The sequence below is a fragment of the Pogoniulus pusillus genome, chromosome 18 (genome assembly GCF_015220805.1).
Source record: "Pogoniulus pusillus isolate bPogPus1 chromosome 18, bPogPus1.pri, whole genome shotgun sequence".
Classification (NCBI taxonomy): Eukaryota; Metazoa; Chordata; class Aves; order Piciformes; family Lybiidae; genus Pogoniulus; species Pogoniulus pusillus.
Genome location: NC_087281.1, coordinates 2,215,183 through 2,229,611, shown reverse-complemented (window position 1 = coordinate 2,229,611; position 14,429 = coordinate 2,215,183). Strand labels below are relative to the sequence as shown.

Sequence of the window (14,429 nt, the reverse complement as noted above, 5' to 3'; positions counted from 1 at the left end):
TTGTCAAGACAAATCCAGTTGCTCTGTGAGCCAATGAAGTTTGCTATTCTGTGGCATTTCTGCCCCATACCCCTGCAATTATTGCAGCTTTTCCCACATGTTCTATAATCTCATTATCTCTAATACTATCAGTTCTCCCTCCTGACCTCTAGATTCTCTCACAGTATCTTAGGCAAATAATTTCAACAGTAATTTAAGAAAAATAGATTGACAAAATGGTCTTAATAGAAATTCTGTATTACCATAAACTAAGTTAGAAGCCTCAGCTAAGTATATACTTGTGTTTTACTTACTCTGCATGCAAATCCAGAAAACAAGAGATAGCAAACTTGTTTACATGTGATGTTAACTCTGAACTTACAAATGCAACACAAAAGCCAGCAGATAGTATCTGTCATAGAAGGCCAAATTAGGCCTAAACATGTCCTGGCTTGTCTTGAAGCAACAGTGGGAAAGGAACACAAAAGGGGCTGGTGCCTCCATGTGTGTCCAAACTTGGTTACAGGGTACCCGCACATGTTTATACACTGCTTTGTGTTCTGCCCTAAAAGGCAAAAGTAAGCCTTGACTTCACCTAATATGGTTAAGCTTGGAAAACTGCCGTTCTGATTGGCTGATCTGTGGCCAAAGACACATTAGTCCTGGGCTACATTGATAAATTGAGATGAGCAGAAAAAAGACAACATGCTGCTGCCATTGCCTCTGCCTTAGTGCGCTCTCTGCTTCTGGCAGCGATTCTGCCTTGCCACTCTGCCTCATTGCTCCTGCCATGCTCTGCCAAGCCATAAGCTAGTTCTGCTGTGTAATAAGAAGCCCTGAAATTCTGGGTTTGCTCACCTCCAACTACCGCGAGTTTGGCTGTAACTGCCTTCACGCGATAGGCTTGCTTAGCCAGCATGACATTGTGCCAGGACTGCACATCTGCAGGACATCCTTCCTGCAAGTCCTCTGCCAAGACTGGGAGTCCTGGAAGGGACACAGATCATCCAAAAGGGACCGCTATCAGGTCAGAGATCATTTGCTTCTCTCCCAGCCCCCCCACTTAAGAGCCTGGAAAGATCAGAAGCCTCAGCAGTTTAGATGACACCGACAGAATCCTGTCTGGAAACTGTAGTTAGTCCCAGGAGTCCACAGATAATTGTTGTGAGTAAATACTTAAAGCCTCTTTAAGAGAACTCTGTAAATTCTCTAATTAAATCCAAGCCTCTGCCTTAAGCAGCAAGGATCTTCCAGAGTCCATCTAGTGGGCAAGGAATATAATTGGCCACAAGAACCTCTTTCCAGGTCAACTGAGTTTCATGTTTGTTGTACTATTGCTAGTTATTTCTTAAACTGAAATAGTTCTGCCTCTGAAGGATCTTCTGTGCAATCACCTACACTACTACAGATTGCACCTGCAGCTCTTTGCTGCACTGTAGAAGTGCAGCTGTTTCTTAAATCAGTACCTGCACTCTGCTGAAAGGCAGAGTTCCCTCAGGTTCCCCAAATGCCCTGGCTACCTGAGTGAACACACAGTAGAAACAGAAATCTTTCTAAAGCAACTGCAGCAGCACTGGCAATGGTGGCAAACACAACAAGGAAGAGAATATTGAACCTGTCTTTCCGTGCTTAGAGCTGCTCACCTCAGATGAACACCCCTCTGCATTTACTGAAAAAAACAGCTAATCTTCAGGAGCTGAAATTCAGATATCTACTTACAATCCCTCTTCCGTGCTCCCTGCATTTATGAGTTCAGTGGGTTGGAGTACACTTCTGTGGGCTTTCTGACCTCAAACCGTATCACCAGCACTGCATTCACTTGGGTGTGCATGCAGCAGCACATGGAGCAGCAGCAGCCATGCAGCTATCCTCCAGGGGTCACAATTGGGTTACAAATTCTGTAAAATGTGATGACTGTGTGGTCTGATTTAGAGCAATTTATCCACATCCTTCTTCATTAAGATTCAAATGGAATAAGTAAGATAGAAATTCAACAGACACAGAAATTGTGCATGGCTTGCTTCTGTAGTCAGTAAACATTTATTCACTAGGCACAGTTCTCTCTCGTGCTCTCTCTCTCGTATCCACTCTTTCTCTATCCTTCCTGCTTGCTGTTTTAATGCATAATTAAGAAGGTCAGAATTAATGAAGCAGTGTGGAGTAAAGTTCAAGGAATCCCCAGGCACTATTTTTTCTATTAGATCTCAGGCATGAACATCAGATTGGCAGCATTAGTCAGAGGCAGTGCAGCTGGCAGCAATCCAGAAGTGAAGCTGCCAAGGGAGACATACCTGCAGAGTCAAGTCGCTGCTGAGCTCTCGCCCTGCAAAAATCACCCGCAGCTGGTCAGCTGGAACTCCCTGTCGCTGGGCAACCACCTCCTTCAGCTGGAGGATGCTGGCATCCGAATCAACCTCCACTGGGAATCCATGGCTGGAGTTAAACCTGACAAACACTGAACAAAAACACAACACCTATTAAAGCAAGCATTTCTAATGACATGTTTGTACTAAAGTGACTGCAAGAGATTTACTCTTCAATTTCAGAAAGCATCTACTATGTGCAGAGACAAATTATTAATACAGCAGTGTACCATTTCAAAGCCCATCACAGAGTATTCAGTGACCAATAAAATTGATGTGTTTTCCCTCAGTAGTGCTAGAAATTACAGAAAATAGTCAGTCTCAAAAGAAACCCAGCTAGGCATCTGTCTAAGTAGTGGCTAACTAGCACAAGAGTTTCAGTTCAGTCCTAACTGTTGTAGGCACAGGAGTGCTTTTTGTGTTCCTTGTGCTCTTCTACAATGCATACAACACATAAATGCAGGAAACCAGGGTATGCCTTAACACAAAATATATTAAAAACATAAGGGGGGAAAAAATCCTAGTTACACATTATAGCACTGTCACATAAACTGGTTTCCCACAGATACAATTCTACAAAAGACCATGACAGAAAGACAGATGCACACTAGCACAAGTGTTTGGAAGTGTTAAATCAGAGCGTGGTCTTTTCAGAGTTCACCAAAATATCTGCAGTACATAACTCCTGCTGGCACCCAGCTTCAGTGCAGAAAATCACTACTGCACCAGTCATATCGTTTTTAGAGCTGCAGCAACTGTTTTTTACATCTGAAGAAGTCTGCTCGTAAGCTCCTGCCATTCAGCTGGCAGAGCTGGTTTTCATAAGAAGTCTGAATGCACTCATCGAGACTGTGGCCAAAGGAATGACTACAAGAACTATGAATCAGGAAAAACCCTCATTTACATCCATATCAGTCATGGAGATTGTATGAATAGTAGGCATGTCCCAGTGGACCACTTCAATAGCTCCATAGGCAGGAAGCAAAGGAATTAGCAAAACTCAATATAAAACATTAAGTCATTTATATCAATTAGATAGTGGGTACTTGTCACCTAAACTGCTTGGGTATTGATTGCAACCACCAGACTTCTTACTACTCAATTCTAGTGCAGTATTTTAGCTGAAGATGTTCCTCCTTTGTATTTTTGAGGACTGACAGAGGCAGAAGTCCAAAAGTACTCACATAGTTTAAAGAAATAACTACTTTGTAAAAGAAAATCACCATTTTCTATCTCAAACACCACTCCAAAGTGCTCAGATGCTTTAGTAGCATTTGAATATGGCTGAGAATGCTGCCATTGATTTCCTGAGCAATCAATACTATAAATGTTTGCAATTTCACATCTTTAATTCAGATTTGGGTAATCTTTAAGCAACCACCAATAAAATTTAGCACAACACCAGGTTTTGCACATGAAAATACCCTCTTAATGTACTAAAATGCCCTGCAACGTGTAAACCCAGGCTCCTGTAGTATCATCTCATTACTGGTTTTGAACACAGAATCATAGCATGGTTTGGGTTTGAAGGGACCTCCAAAGGTCATCCAGTCCAATCTCACTGCAGTGAGATGCTCCATTAGATCAGGTTTCCCAGTGCCCTGTTGAGCCTGACCATGATGGGGCCTCAATGACCCACCTGGGAAACCTGTTCCACTGCCTCACTACCTTCATGGTAAGGAAGTTCCTCCTAAGATCCAACCTAAATCTACTCTAATCATTGCCCCTTATCCTATCATTACAGGTCTTTGCAAACAGTCCCTTTACAGTCTTTTTGTAAGCTCCATTCAGGCACTATTAGGTCTCCCTAGAGCTTCTCTTCTCCAGGCTGAACAACTCCAGCTCACTCAGCCTGCCATCATAGGAGAGAAGTTCCAGATCATTTTCATCGCCCTCCTCTTGACCCACTCCATCAGGTCCCCATCTTTTTTCTGTTGAGGACACCAGAGCTGGACACAGTCTATTTGTAGGTGTTTAGAAGTGACCATAAAGTACACAGGCTCCATAGAAGAATTTTATTTTATTGTGATTTGTAGGTAAAGGGTGATTTATACAACAACAAAAAAATACTTGCAGCTAATGGGAACTGAGCATTTCCTATCTTCCTAAGAACACTGATAAGATTCAACTTTAACACTATCCAGGCAAGTAGCAATATATATAGTTAAATCAGTGCTAAGCTCTGTGCGCATATACACATACTATTTTATACAGCTATGCTCACATACACACATAAAATGCATACATGTGTAGCACCCAAGGATTTCTTTGTTTAGTATTGAGAAGAGAAGGCTGAGAGGATATTACTAATGTCTGAGGGGTAGGTGTCAAGATCACTGTGACAATCTCTTTTTGATGGTGCCCAGTAATGGGAAAAGGAACAATGGGTATAAGGTGGAACACAGCAAGTTCCACTTCAATATGAAAAAACCTTACTGTGAGAATGATGGAGTGCTGGAACAAGCTACCCAGAAAGGTTGTGGAGTCTTGTTGTATTAAGACTTTTAAAACCCACCTGGATGCATTATTGTGTGGCCTGCCCTAGGTGATCCTGCTTTGGCAAGGGGTTTGGACTGGATTGCTGTCTACAACTAACGGACGGGAGGTTGTAGCCAGGTGGGGTTGGTCTCTTCTGCCAGGCAACCAGCAACAAAACAAGGGGACACAGTCTCAAGTTGTGGTGGGGGAGGTCTAGGCTGGATGTTAGGAGGAAGTTGTTGGCAGAGAGAGTGATTGGCATTGGAATGGGCTGCCCAGGGAGGTGGTGGAGTCACTGTCCCTGGAGGTGTTGAAGAAAGCCTGAATGAAGCACTTAGTGCCATGGTCTAGATGACTGGATAGGGCTGGGTGATAGGTGGGACAGGCTGAACTTGGAGGTCTCTTCCAAACTGGTTGATTCTATGATCTTTAGAGGTCCCTTTCAATCTCTAACATTCTATGGTTCTTAAGTAATAAGCAATCATCCTCATCTTTAGTCTCACAAAAGGCAATTCTACTGGCTTTGGAAATAAAAAAGTTAGCAAGTGCATAGATTCTGCAAGTCAAATGTGTTAGTAAAAGGAAAGTGCTTCATAAAAGAACCATAAACAAGTGTCATTTACATTAAATATAAAGCAGTACTAATTTTTCAAGACAGTATAAATCCCACACACTTACTACAAGCATAATTCACATTCATTATCCCCACCTCTTCCCTCATATAAGTTCAGTTTTATTTACTTCCAACAGTTATAGACTCCTCCTCCCAACACGCCAAATGCAGCGAAGTTGCTCTCACAATTGTAGCCACAAGCAAATACAGGAAAGAGGCGAGTGCAACATTTTGCATTCCACAGCAAAAACTACAACTCTCTCACAAACCTGAAGTTATCAGGTAACTCAGAAAAATGCTAGAATGACAAACTTTGTTTACTACAAAGCTCTAAACCACAAATATTTTGCCACTAAATGCACCTATTCTATTAAAAAGTTTTCAATCCAGCAACTCTTTTTAACATAAAAGAACAGAAGAGATCTTTGAGTTGTAAAATATGAAACTATCATGCCGAGAGACAATCTCTGCAAATACCACGAATCTGATTCCCAGAGGGATCAAGAGGTACCTGGGAGCTTCTGTAAATCTCTCTTGGCATCTGTCTGTCTAAACTGCATTCCTTAACACTGAATCTCTATATTCCTTTAAAATCTCACTTTTAAGTCCACACATTTTAAATACAGTACTGAATGGGAGAAAGGGGCAGAAGTGAAAGTGGCTTCCAAAAAGAAGTAGATCATTATTTCAGGTGCACATCTTCATGCAATCATTTTGATTTCACATTTAATGAGTTGGGCAGGATTAGTCTGTTGTTTGTAAAGCCCAACCAGTGCTACACAAGAGAGCATCTACAATTAAGACCCTTTACAGTTTCCAGAGATATTTCCCCTGTTTTCTCGGAAAATACATGTTGTTTTCAAGCATGCATCTACACGCCAAGAAATTCTGTGGTCTGGCATAATGGCTCAAGTGGTGTAAACTGGCTTCTTCAAAGTCTGTAGGCTTTCTCCCTTGACATGTCACTTCTGCAAGCATGGTGGAAGGAAAAGTTCTCAGTTCTGGGTATAATGGTAGGAACTGCATTTGTACTGAGCAGAATCACAGAACTTTAGAGGTTGGAAGGGACATCCAGAGACCATAGGATCATAGGGTGTTAGGGGTTGGCAGGGACCCAAAGATAACATCAAGTCCAACCCTCCTGCCGGAGCAGGACAATACTATCTAGCACAGATCACAGAGGAACACATCCAGACAGGCCTTGAAAGGCTCCAGGGAAGGCTCCACGACCTCCCTGGTGAGCCTGTTCCAGTGCTCTGTGACCCTTACAGTAAAGAAGTCCCCCCTTGTGTTGAGGCGGAACCTCCTGTGCTGCAGCTTACACATGATCATCGAGTTCAACCTCCCTGATGAGGCAGGAGTCAGTTTACTGCTTGGCCTCCAGGGGGACTCGAGAGGTTCATGAAGCAGAAGGCACAATAGAGAGTAAACAGAATAAAAACAGAACCAAAGCAAAGAAAATCACAGAATGGTTTCAGTTGGAAGGGACATCAAAGATCATCTAGTTCCAACCCTCTGCCATAGGCAGGGACACATTTTACCCTAGAAATTGATATTACAGTATTAGAGCACACAGAGTTGCAAGGGTACACGATATGCATTCAGGTGCAAAGACGACAGAAGAGATGGGATATACAGAATTTATGGTCTACAATGCAGAAATAGGTTAAAGCTGGCTAAGTAGGATATAACAAGTCTTCACAGAAGCTAGCAACTTAGGGAAACAGGAGGAGTAAAAATGCACCGTGGACTAGAATGTGGTAGCATACACATAATAAATACTGAGAGGAATTAAAATGTTGGTTCCTAGTTGTGGGGCAGTTTCACTATTTTGACACTAGTGCTCATTTCAAATGCATCAATAATTTAACACATCAACTTTTTATGTTCTTTTTGTTGAACAAGATGTACCAGTAAGCATTATTTTCATTCTGCAGCACTTCAAGGAAATACATATTTCCCTATCCTTCCAGTCCTGTTGAGTGGAATTCTCTGTTTGGATTCTCTCTCAGAATGAAGCACCAACACAAATCTCATAAAGATGCAGCTGTTGTGGTCAGGAGAACACACTGATGTATCATGATAGAGGCAGCTCAACATCTATTTTGAGTAAAACTTCCCAAGGAACTCAATTTCTTGTCTTTTAGCTGATCTGTATTCAGATGACTGCAATAAAATTAAGAAGCTATCGCTTTTGCAGAGACTTGTACTAATAAATTCACATTCAATTAGCCATTTCATTTACATGAATACAATATGGAAATACACCAGCTCCCAAATAAAGTATTGCTACCCTGAAGATTGCATACTTGAGAAAAAGTATAGGACCTCATCGCGCTACCAAAATGGAGTCAGCAGCAAAATTCAATCACTTAGTATACAATACGAAGAACAAATCTTCCCTGTGAAGTCATACAAATACTGTTAATTCCATGAATATAAATTAAAAATCATAGAATCAACCAGGTTGGAAGAGACCTCCAAGATCATCCAGTCCAACCTAGCATCCAGCCCCATCCAATCAACTTGACCACGGCACTAAGTGCCTCGTAGTTTAAGATAGCACTGTTCCTGGCCATCTATCCCTCCCTTGTGCTGGAGGTTGCTACACACGTAACTGGGATACTGGAAGAAATGTATACCTGCATAGCAACTCTGCCTCTTTACAGTTCAACATACGACGTGACAACTCAACTGGAAATTTAAGCAAATGCAGATACAGTCTGGATGAACACAGACACAAATGTATGGGATGGGTGTAGAGAGGAGATGCAGAATTTCAAGCGAATGCTGGAAGAAAGCCAGCGGACAGAGAGCATTGCCATGATCTTAACAGGCCACTTTTCAGGACCTTGAGAGTCAGCAGTGTTTCTTTTTTTGCCAAGCCATAGAAAAAATGCCACAGCTTTCACCCTCATTGTCATCAACTCAACAGGTTTTCCAGTTCTGAACAGAGAGGATAAATATTGCACGTTGGTGAAGCTTAGACCCTGCTTGTGAAAACCATAAAGGCACAGTCCAGATATAGAGAACCAAAACAATTGAATCGTATCAAGAATGGGGAAAAAAAAAAAAAAAAACACAACAAAAAACAAGGGGAAAAAAAAAGGAAACAAGGAAAAAAAAACCACAAAAACCTCAACCCGTAAACAAAGAAAATTTGTAGATGTTTTTATATTGCCACATGCAAAACACAAATTTCCTTTTCAGTTTTGGCTACATAAAATAGCCAATTAATTTTCTTCCTCAAGTAGTAAATTGCATAATCTTGCTTCACACTTCAAACAAAAGCTATAACCTATAATAAACGATCTGTGGCAAAACAATGTACATAATTAAGCTTTTAAGTTCTCATTGTTGAGCAATTATATTGTGTCCATCACAACTATGGCAGTTTCAAGTACTTTATTCCCCATTCTTCTCATGGATGAAAAAGTATAACAAAGTTTAACCCAAGGGCAGTGCAACATTTTTTTAAAGCCCTTTCTCTACTGCAGTCAGATGATGAGAGCATTGAAATGTATTTTCCTAAGACTCAGAAAAACAGCCTTGTGACAGCATCTGTCTGTGGTGATCAGTTCCTCTTTGGCTCAGCACACAACTCCAAAACACAGCTCTTAGCTCAAAAAACTACATTTAGACTATCTCACACTAGAAAGTATAATCCTTTCCCTTTCAGTACTATTTTTTTTCTCATAAACTGTGATGAATAATTTATTTAGTAAACCAAGCAGTTCAGACTAAAGACAGGGAAATGTACAGAAAGGATAAATAAAGGAAGAGCAAAGAGACCCACCAGCGTATTGCAGAAATGTTCTGCAGGTCCCTACATTGTGGCACAACTGCACATTATCTCTCAAGGCAGGCATAGGCTAAAGACAACTCTTCCAAGTATCTTTCCTATTTCAATAAATAAAATTAAGATGTATTTTTCAGATGCTTGGGGTTCTTGCATCCCTAATCATATGGCAAGATACTGCCCTATTATATCAATATTTATATTTAATGAGCATAAGATACTGTAGAAAGTCAACTGTAGCATAAGTGTAGTGCAAGAAGCTAACAGAATGCAATATAATATGATGGCAGTAAATCTTGTTCCACAACTTTTTACTGTTATTTCCTGGTTCTCATTGTGTTAAGGGACTTGAAAAAAAAAATAAAGCAAAAGAGGAACAAAAAAGGGGAAGAAAAAGATGAGTCTGGGAGCTGTGCAAGCTGAGGTCAGGTCTGTAAAAGAATAGCTCAGAGTTGTGTCAGGCTTTTATTAAGCAGCCAGTCAGCACATGCTACTGAAAGTTCACTTGTATTGTTAAACAGCGTTGTGCAAAGTTCTTTGAAGGACTCCAGCAGCAACTCCATCAGCCTGAAACTTGCTGCACTCCATTTTTTTTCTCCTCACAGATTTGTGTATCAAGATTCTGCATTACAATAAGAGACCTTCTCAACACTTTTTGCTCTCAAGAGCACTGGAGAGCAGGATGGTTCAGTCAGCTTCATTGTAATTTCAAACCTACTTCCACTACACCAAATCCTGCTTTGGAGTACATCACTGTGACAAAACTCTGGCCAAGTGGCTTGCCTGATTTTTGTTTCTGTATATATATGTGTGTGTGTGTGAGATAAAATAAAATCTCACCAGCATTAGAAGAACCATTCCCATAGGAATTTATGTAGCTCTTTTGTCAGCTAGCAAAAATATCCTCAGTTCTTTCCAAGAAAAGTCTCAAACAGATGCCTTTTCATCAAAAGTTGCCAAATTCTAACAAACTGGAGCCAAGCTGAGATAGCAAGACTGAGTCTTGATGTCCTTGCACTGAGCAGCCTGCCAACAGCTCCCTTCTTCTCTAAAGAGAGAAATTCAACTACAGAACCTTTGCTATCTACAGAAGTGACATAGTCTCACATAGCAATTTCACACACTTGGGTCTGTATGGCTGAAAGTCAATCCCTTAAATACTACAGTGAGATAAGTGGGTTGCTGTTGCAAATATTGATGCATTGGCAAGATGTTTTCCCAGCAAAATGCCCCACTGTGTATGTTGCACTAGGTTCAGACTTGCAGGCATATGCAACATGACTTAAGGAGTGACCACTTCTTATGGTAGCATTACACCTCCTTGATCATTGTATTTGTGAAATAAAATTCATATACATTAATGTAAGCCAACTTCACAGTTAGAGCAGAAAAAGAGCTTACACAGGCAGTAAGTGGCAACTCATTAAGTTAGAGTAATTTGGTTGCTTCTCATCATTTGTAAATTACTTTCAGCTAACAACTGATTTTATGATTCAGTCACACATCGAGAGCAATGTAGTAACCTAACATAAACAACGCTTATAAAACCCCATCCTTGGTGGAGGTTATTTCTCTCATTAGCAAGGAATAAACTCTCTCATGGAAACATCTTCAGTTCTAACCAACACTAAATGAACACCATAAGAAAATATTACTAATGCAAATTTTAAGATTGGGTTTTCTGATGTTTTATTTCCTTTTAAAACAAAAATCATGTTCAGTGTTTATTCAAACAAATGTTTATGTAAAGCAATACAGCAGCATGGAAAGGACGAGTGGGTATTGGGCATTCACTTTACTGCAAGATTTAGGGAGCATCATAAGAAGTTTGTAGGAGTTATATTCAAAACAGACAAAAATCAGATGTTTGCTTACACTACTAGCAACAGGCTTTCTGGAAGACTCTGCCAAAGAAGTGACAGATGCAGGATGAATAACTGCAGCTCAAGGGGAGTTACTGGCATTACTCCATAGACAGCTCAGTCATCATGCTACCGAAAAGGAGGGTAAAATACACGCTGCTAGGAAATGAATACTGCCTGTGCACATTTTGAGCTTTGAAAGGCCAGGCCTTCCAGTCACATACTTTCACTCATGAAATGAGATAAAGAAGAATTTCTCTCTGTAAAGACAGTATAAAGTAACAGATATGGTCCTAAGACATCACTTTTCCCATTCTTAGGAAAACACACTTTAAAACTGCTGTCATGTGAATTAAAGATAGCTGTGAGAACAGCAGGGAGAAATACCATCCACGCTTGCCTTAATGTCTTTCCTCAGAGGGGTCACAGTCACTGTTGGAGACAATACATGGGTTAAATAGATTTTTGGTCTCAACATCTTTGGAAGATGCCCTGGGGTTTTATTTTCATGGATGTACTTCAAGACAATGTAACACTAACTAAAATCTACTAAGTAGGCAGGTTAGCAACTTCCTCCTAACTTTTCCTTGCTACTGAGTAATGCAAACCAAGTGTGCTAGTTTGAGCCTAGCTGGGATAGTTTGGTGGGAAGAATTATAGGCTGTGAAAATGAAAAAGTGGTGATGTCTGCTGCACTCTCAAGCTTGCTGAGATGGATAAGAACAAGAACACAAACACAGATAACACAGTATGCTCCCTGGCTTCGGGCTGCACTTCTCTCTCTCTAACCTGCCATATGTGTGACTAATCCTTCTGTTTCCTAACCCCCCTGGACGATTCTCCAAACTCACGTTGAATGTAAGGCAAAGTCTAGGGTAAAGTAAAGGGGTGGGGAGAAGGTGGAAAGGTGGTTGGGAGGCCCTCCTGGGGTCTCTGGTTTCTGGGAGGGCTGCTGTGTTTCTGTATCACCTTTTTAACTTGTCTATTTCTGTCTATAGCTGTATATATTGTAAATACCTGCTTGTATATTGTGCTAAGCTGGAAATATAAGGCTTCATTCAATTTCCAGCTCAGCTGAGTCTAGTCTGAGTGATTTCTGAAGTGTGGGTGGGAGGGTAACACCCAAACCACCACACCAAGAATAGAGGCAAATGGAAAAACAACAAAAAAACCAAACCCAAAAAACTTGATCTCAGCATTACTTTTTTTCCTCCAAAACACACAATTGTTCTTCTGTATTGCACTGATGCAAATTTTAAACTCAGCAATTCTCATAGTAACCTAATTTTCCTATATGAAGTATGCTTCTTCATCTAAGACACAAGCTAAAATTGTCCAGTGAATAATTTCTTGTGAATAATTCACTCAGTTTTACTCTACCCAAACTCTCTTTAAAGCTGTAAGATTGCACAGCTAGCTCACCCACTACAGTATTGTTGGCATTTCCTCTAAAAGTCTCTTAAAATGCAATTTTCCTAGCTATTTTTGCCCTGACTTACTGGCTGCTTACATCAGCACAAAACTGCCATGAACTTCCTTGAATCAGAATCAAGCTAAATTCACGTTTCATTTGAAACAGACGCATACTGTTCTTTAATGTGCTTGGATATGGATAACAGTCTTTAAAGTCCACACATTTCCAGCTATGTGCTACAGCTTTATGCATTAATAAGAAGCCTAACATTTAAAAATAAAACATATACTGCTGCAGCTTTTAAATTATCCCTTTCTGAGGTCAGTAAATCATAAGAGAGTCAGAAAATCTCAACTAGGAATAATGCAATAGAACCACAGAATCAACCAGCTTGGAAGAGACCTCCAAGATCATCCAGTCCAACCTAGCACCCAGCCCTAAACAATCAACTAGACCATGGCACTAAGTGCCTCAGCCAGGCTTGGCTTCAACACCTCTAAGGACAGTGACTCCACGCCCATTCCGGTGCCAATCACTCTCTCTGCCAACAACTTCCTTCTAGCATCCAGCCTAGACCTCCCCTGGCACAACTTGAGACTGTGTCCCCTTGTTCTGTTGCTGATCTCCAACCAGCAGCAGAACAAGTTGTAGACAGTAATAAGATCACCCCTGAGCCCCCTCTTGTCCAGGCTAAATACTCCCACCTCCCTCAGCCTCTCCTCACAGACCCTTAAGACAGTAAAGGGGACAGCCAAGGTGAAGCTGCAGCAGGGAGCTTCCACTGTTTTCAGTTATTCTCATTTGCAGTTCCCTATTTTTCTTGTTGTTCCTACGTTGTGCTAAATACCAGCTGGACTGACAGAGAGGTGAAGGTCCACTGAAAGAAAGGTATAGCAAACAGGGACAGCCCTTTGGTGTGTAGAGGCTCACGTTAGTTTTAAACATCCAGGTTTCTTCCATTTCACCCATGCGGTTTGCGGGGGTCCCAGTACCCTGACAATCCCATGCTAATTTGTGCTAAAAGACCACACCAGAAAACCCAAAAGTGTATTTCATTACAGTGAAAGTGTAGGTTTTAAGTTTGTAAGTCTACACGGCACACGTGAGCTCCTTCTCCATTTACCCGTTTTGCTGATACCCACAGAAAGCCAAGCTTCAGTGTTCTGGAGGAGTCGCGTCCCAGCCGCTCGCCCTCAGCCGCTCACCTCACACTGCTTCCCCCACGCTTTCCTTTTCGTTATCCAAACTCTAGCATGGTTTCTCCTCCCTGTGGTCTCCCTTCTCAACGATAAAAACACTGCAATGCCAGAGCAGTCTGCAGAGACTTAAGAGAACGATTGCTGTGGAGAACGGCCTGAAGGGACACTCTCCGGGCACCGGCGGGTATGACCTGCCCGCCCCGGCCCCGCCCGGCTTCTCCAGGGACTCCTGTGTCACAGCCGAGGGCCTCATATCGCTCCCCAGGTCTGTCCGTCTCTGCCTCAGCCACATCACCACAGAGCCCCTGCCCAAACCAGCCTGTTCCTGCCTGGGCTTCTTGCGTGGATGTGACCTGCCCTGCCTGCCGCTTCGCACTGACCTGGCAGCGGATCGCTGCTGCGCCCTTGCCACACACCCAGCCTCACTTACCTCCTCGCGGGGCGCTGCTCCTGCGCTCCCGGCCCGACCCTGGCCTCGGCTGCTCGATGACACCAGCCTGCTCGCACCGCGCCCAGCAGGGCAGCGCAGGGGCCCTTCAGCCACGGCAGCTCTGAGAGCCTCCGAACTGGCCACAAGATCGCGCACGTTTGGGGCGGGGGCGAGGCAGGAAGCTTCTAGCAGGACCCAGGCACCTGCTCCTTAATCAAGACGTTATTTGGCCCAGGTGCGTCCCTGCTGGCAGGGCCATGTGAGCAGCCCGCACAGCACAGCCTGATCAAGA

The 14,429-nt window shown here is 42.2% G+C and overlaps 1 protein-coding gene across 2 annotated transcripts in view; it reads right to left on the bottom strand.

Moving 5' to 3' along the window:
- The window catches only part of PRKN (parkin RBR E3 ubiquitin protein ligase), a 667,734-nt gene extending 653,513 nt beyond the window's left edge, over positions 1-14,221 (bottom strand). For both annotated transcript variants that reach the window (XM_064158244.1, XM_064158246.1), the window contains exons 1-3: positions 14,138-14,221; positions 7,743-7,835; positions 2,271-2,434 (exon numbers count right to left, since the gene is read on the bottom strand). In XM_064158244.1, coding sequence (XP_064014314.1) covers positions 2,271-2,434; position 7,743 — 165 coding nt within the window. In that variant the 5' untranslated portion in view covers positions 7,744-7,835; positions 14,138-14,221. The remainder of the gene's footprint in view (positions 1-2,270; positions 2,435-7,742; positions 7,836-14,137) is intronic.
- Positions 14,222-14,429: the final 208 nt, after the last annotated feature.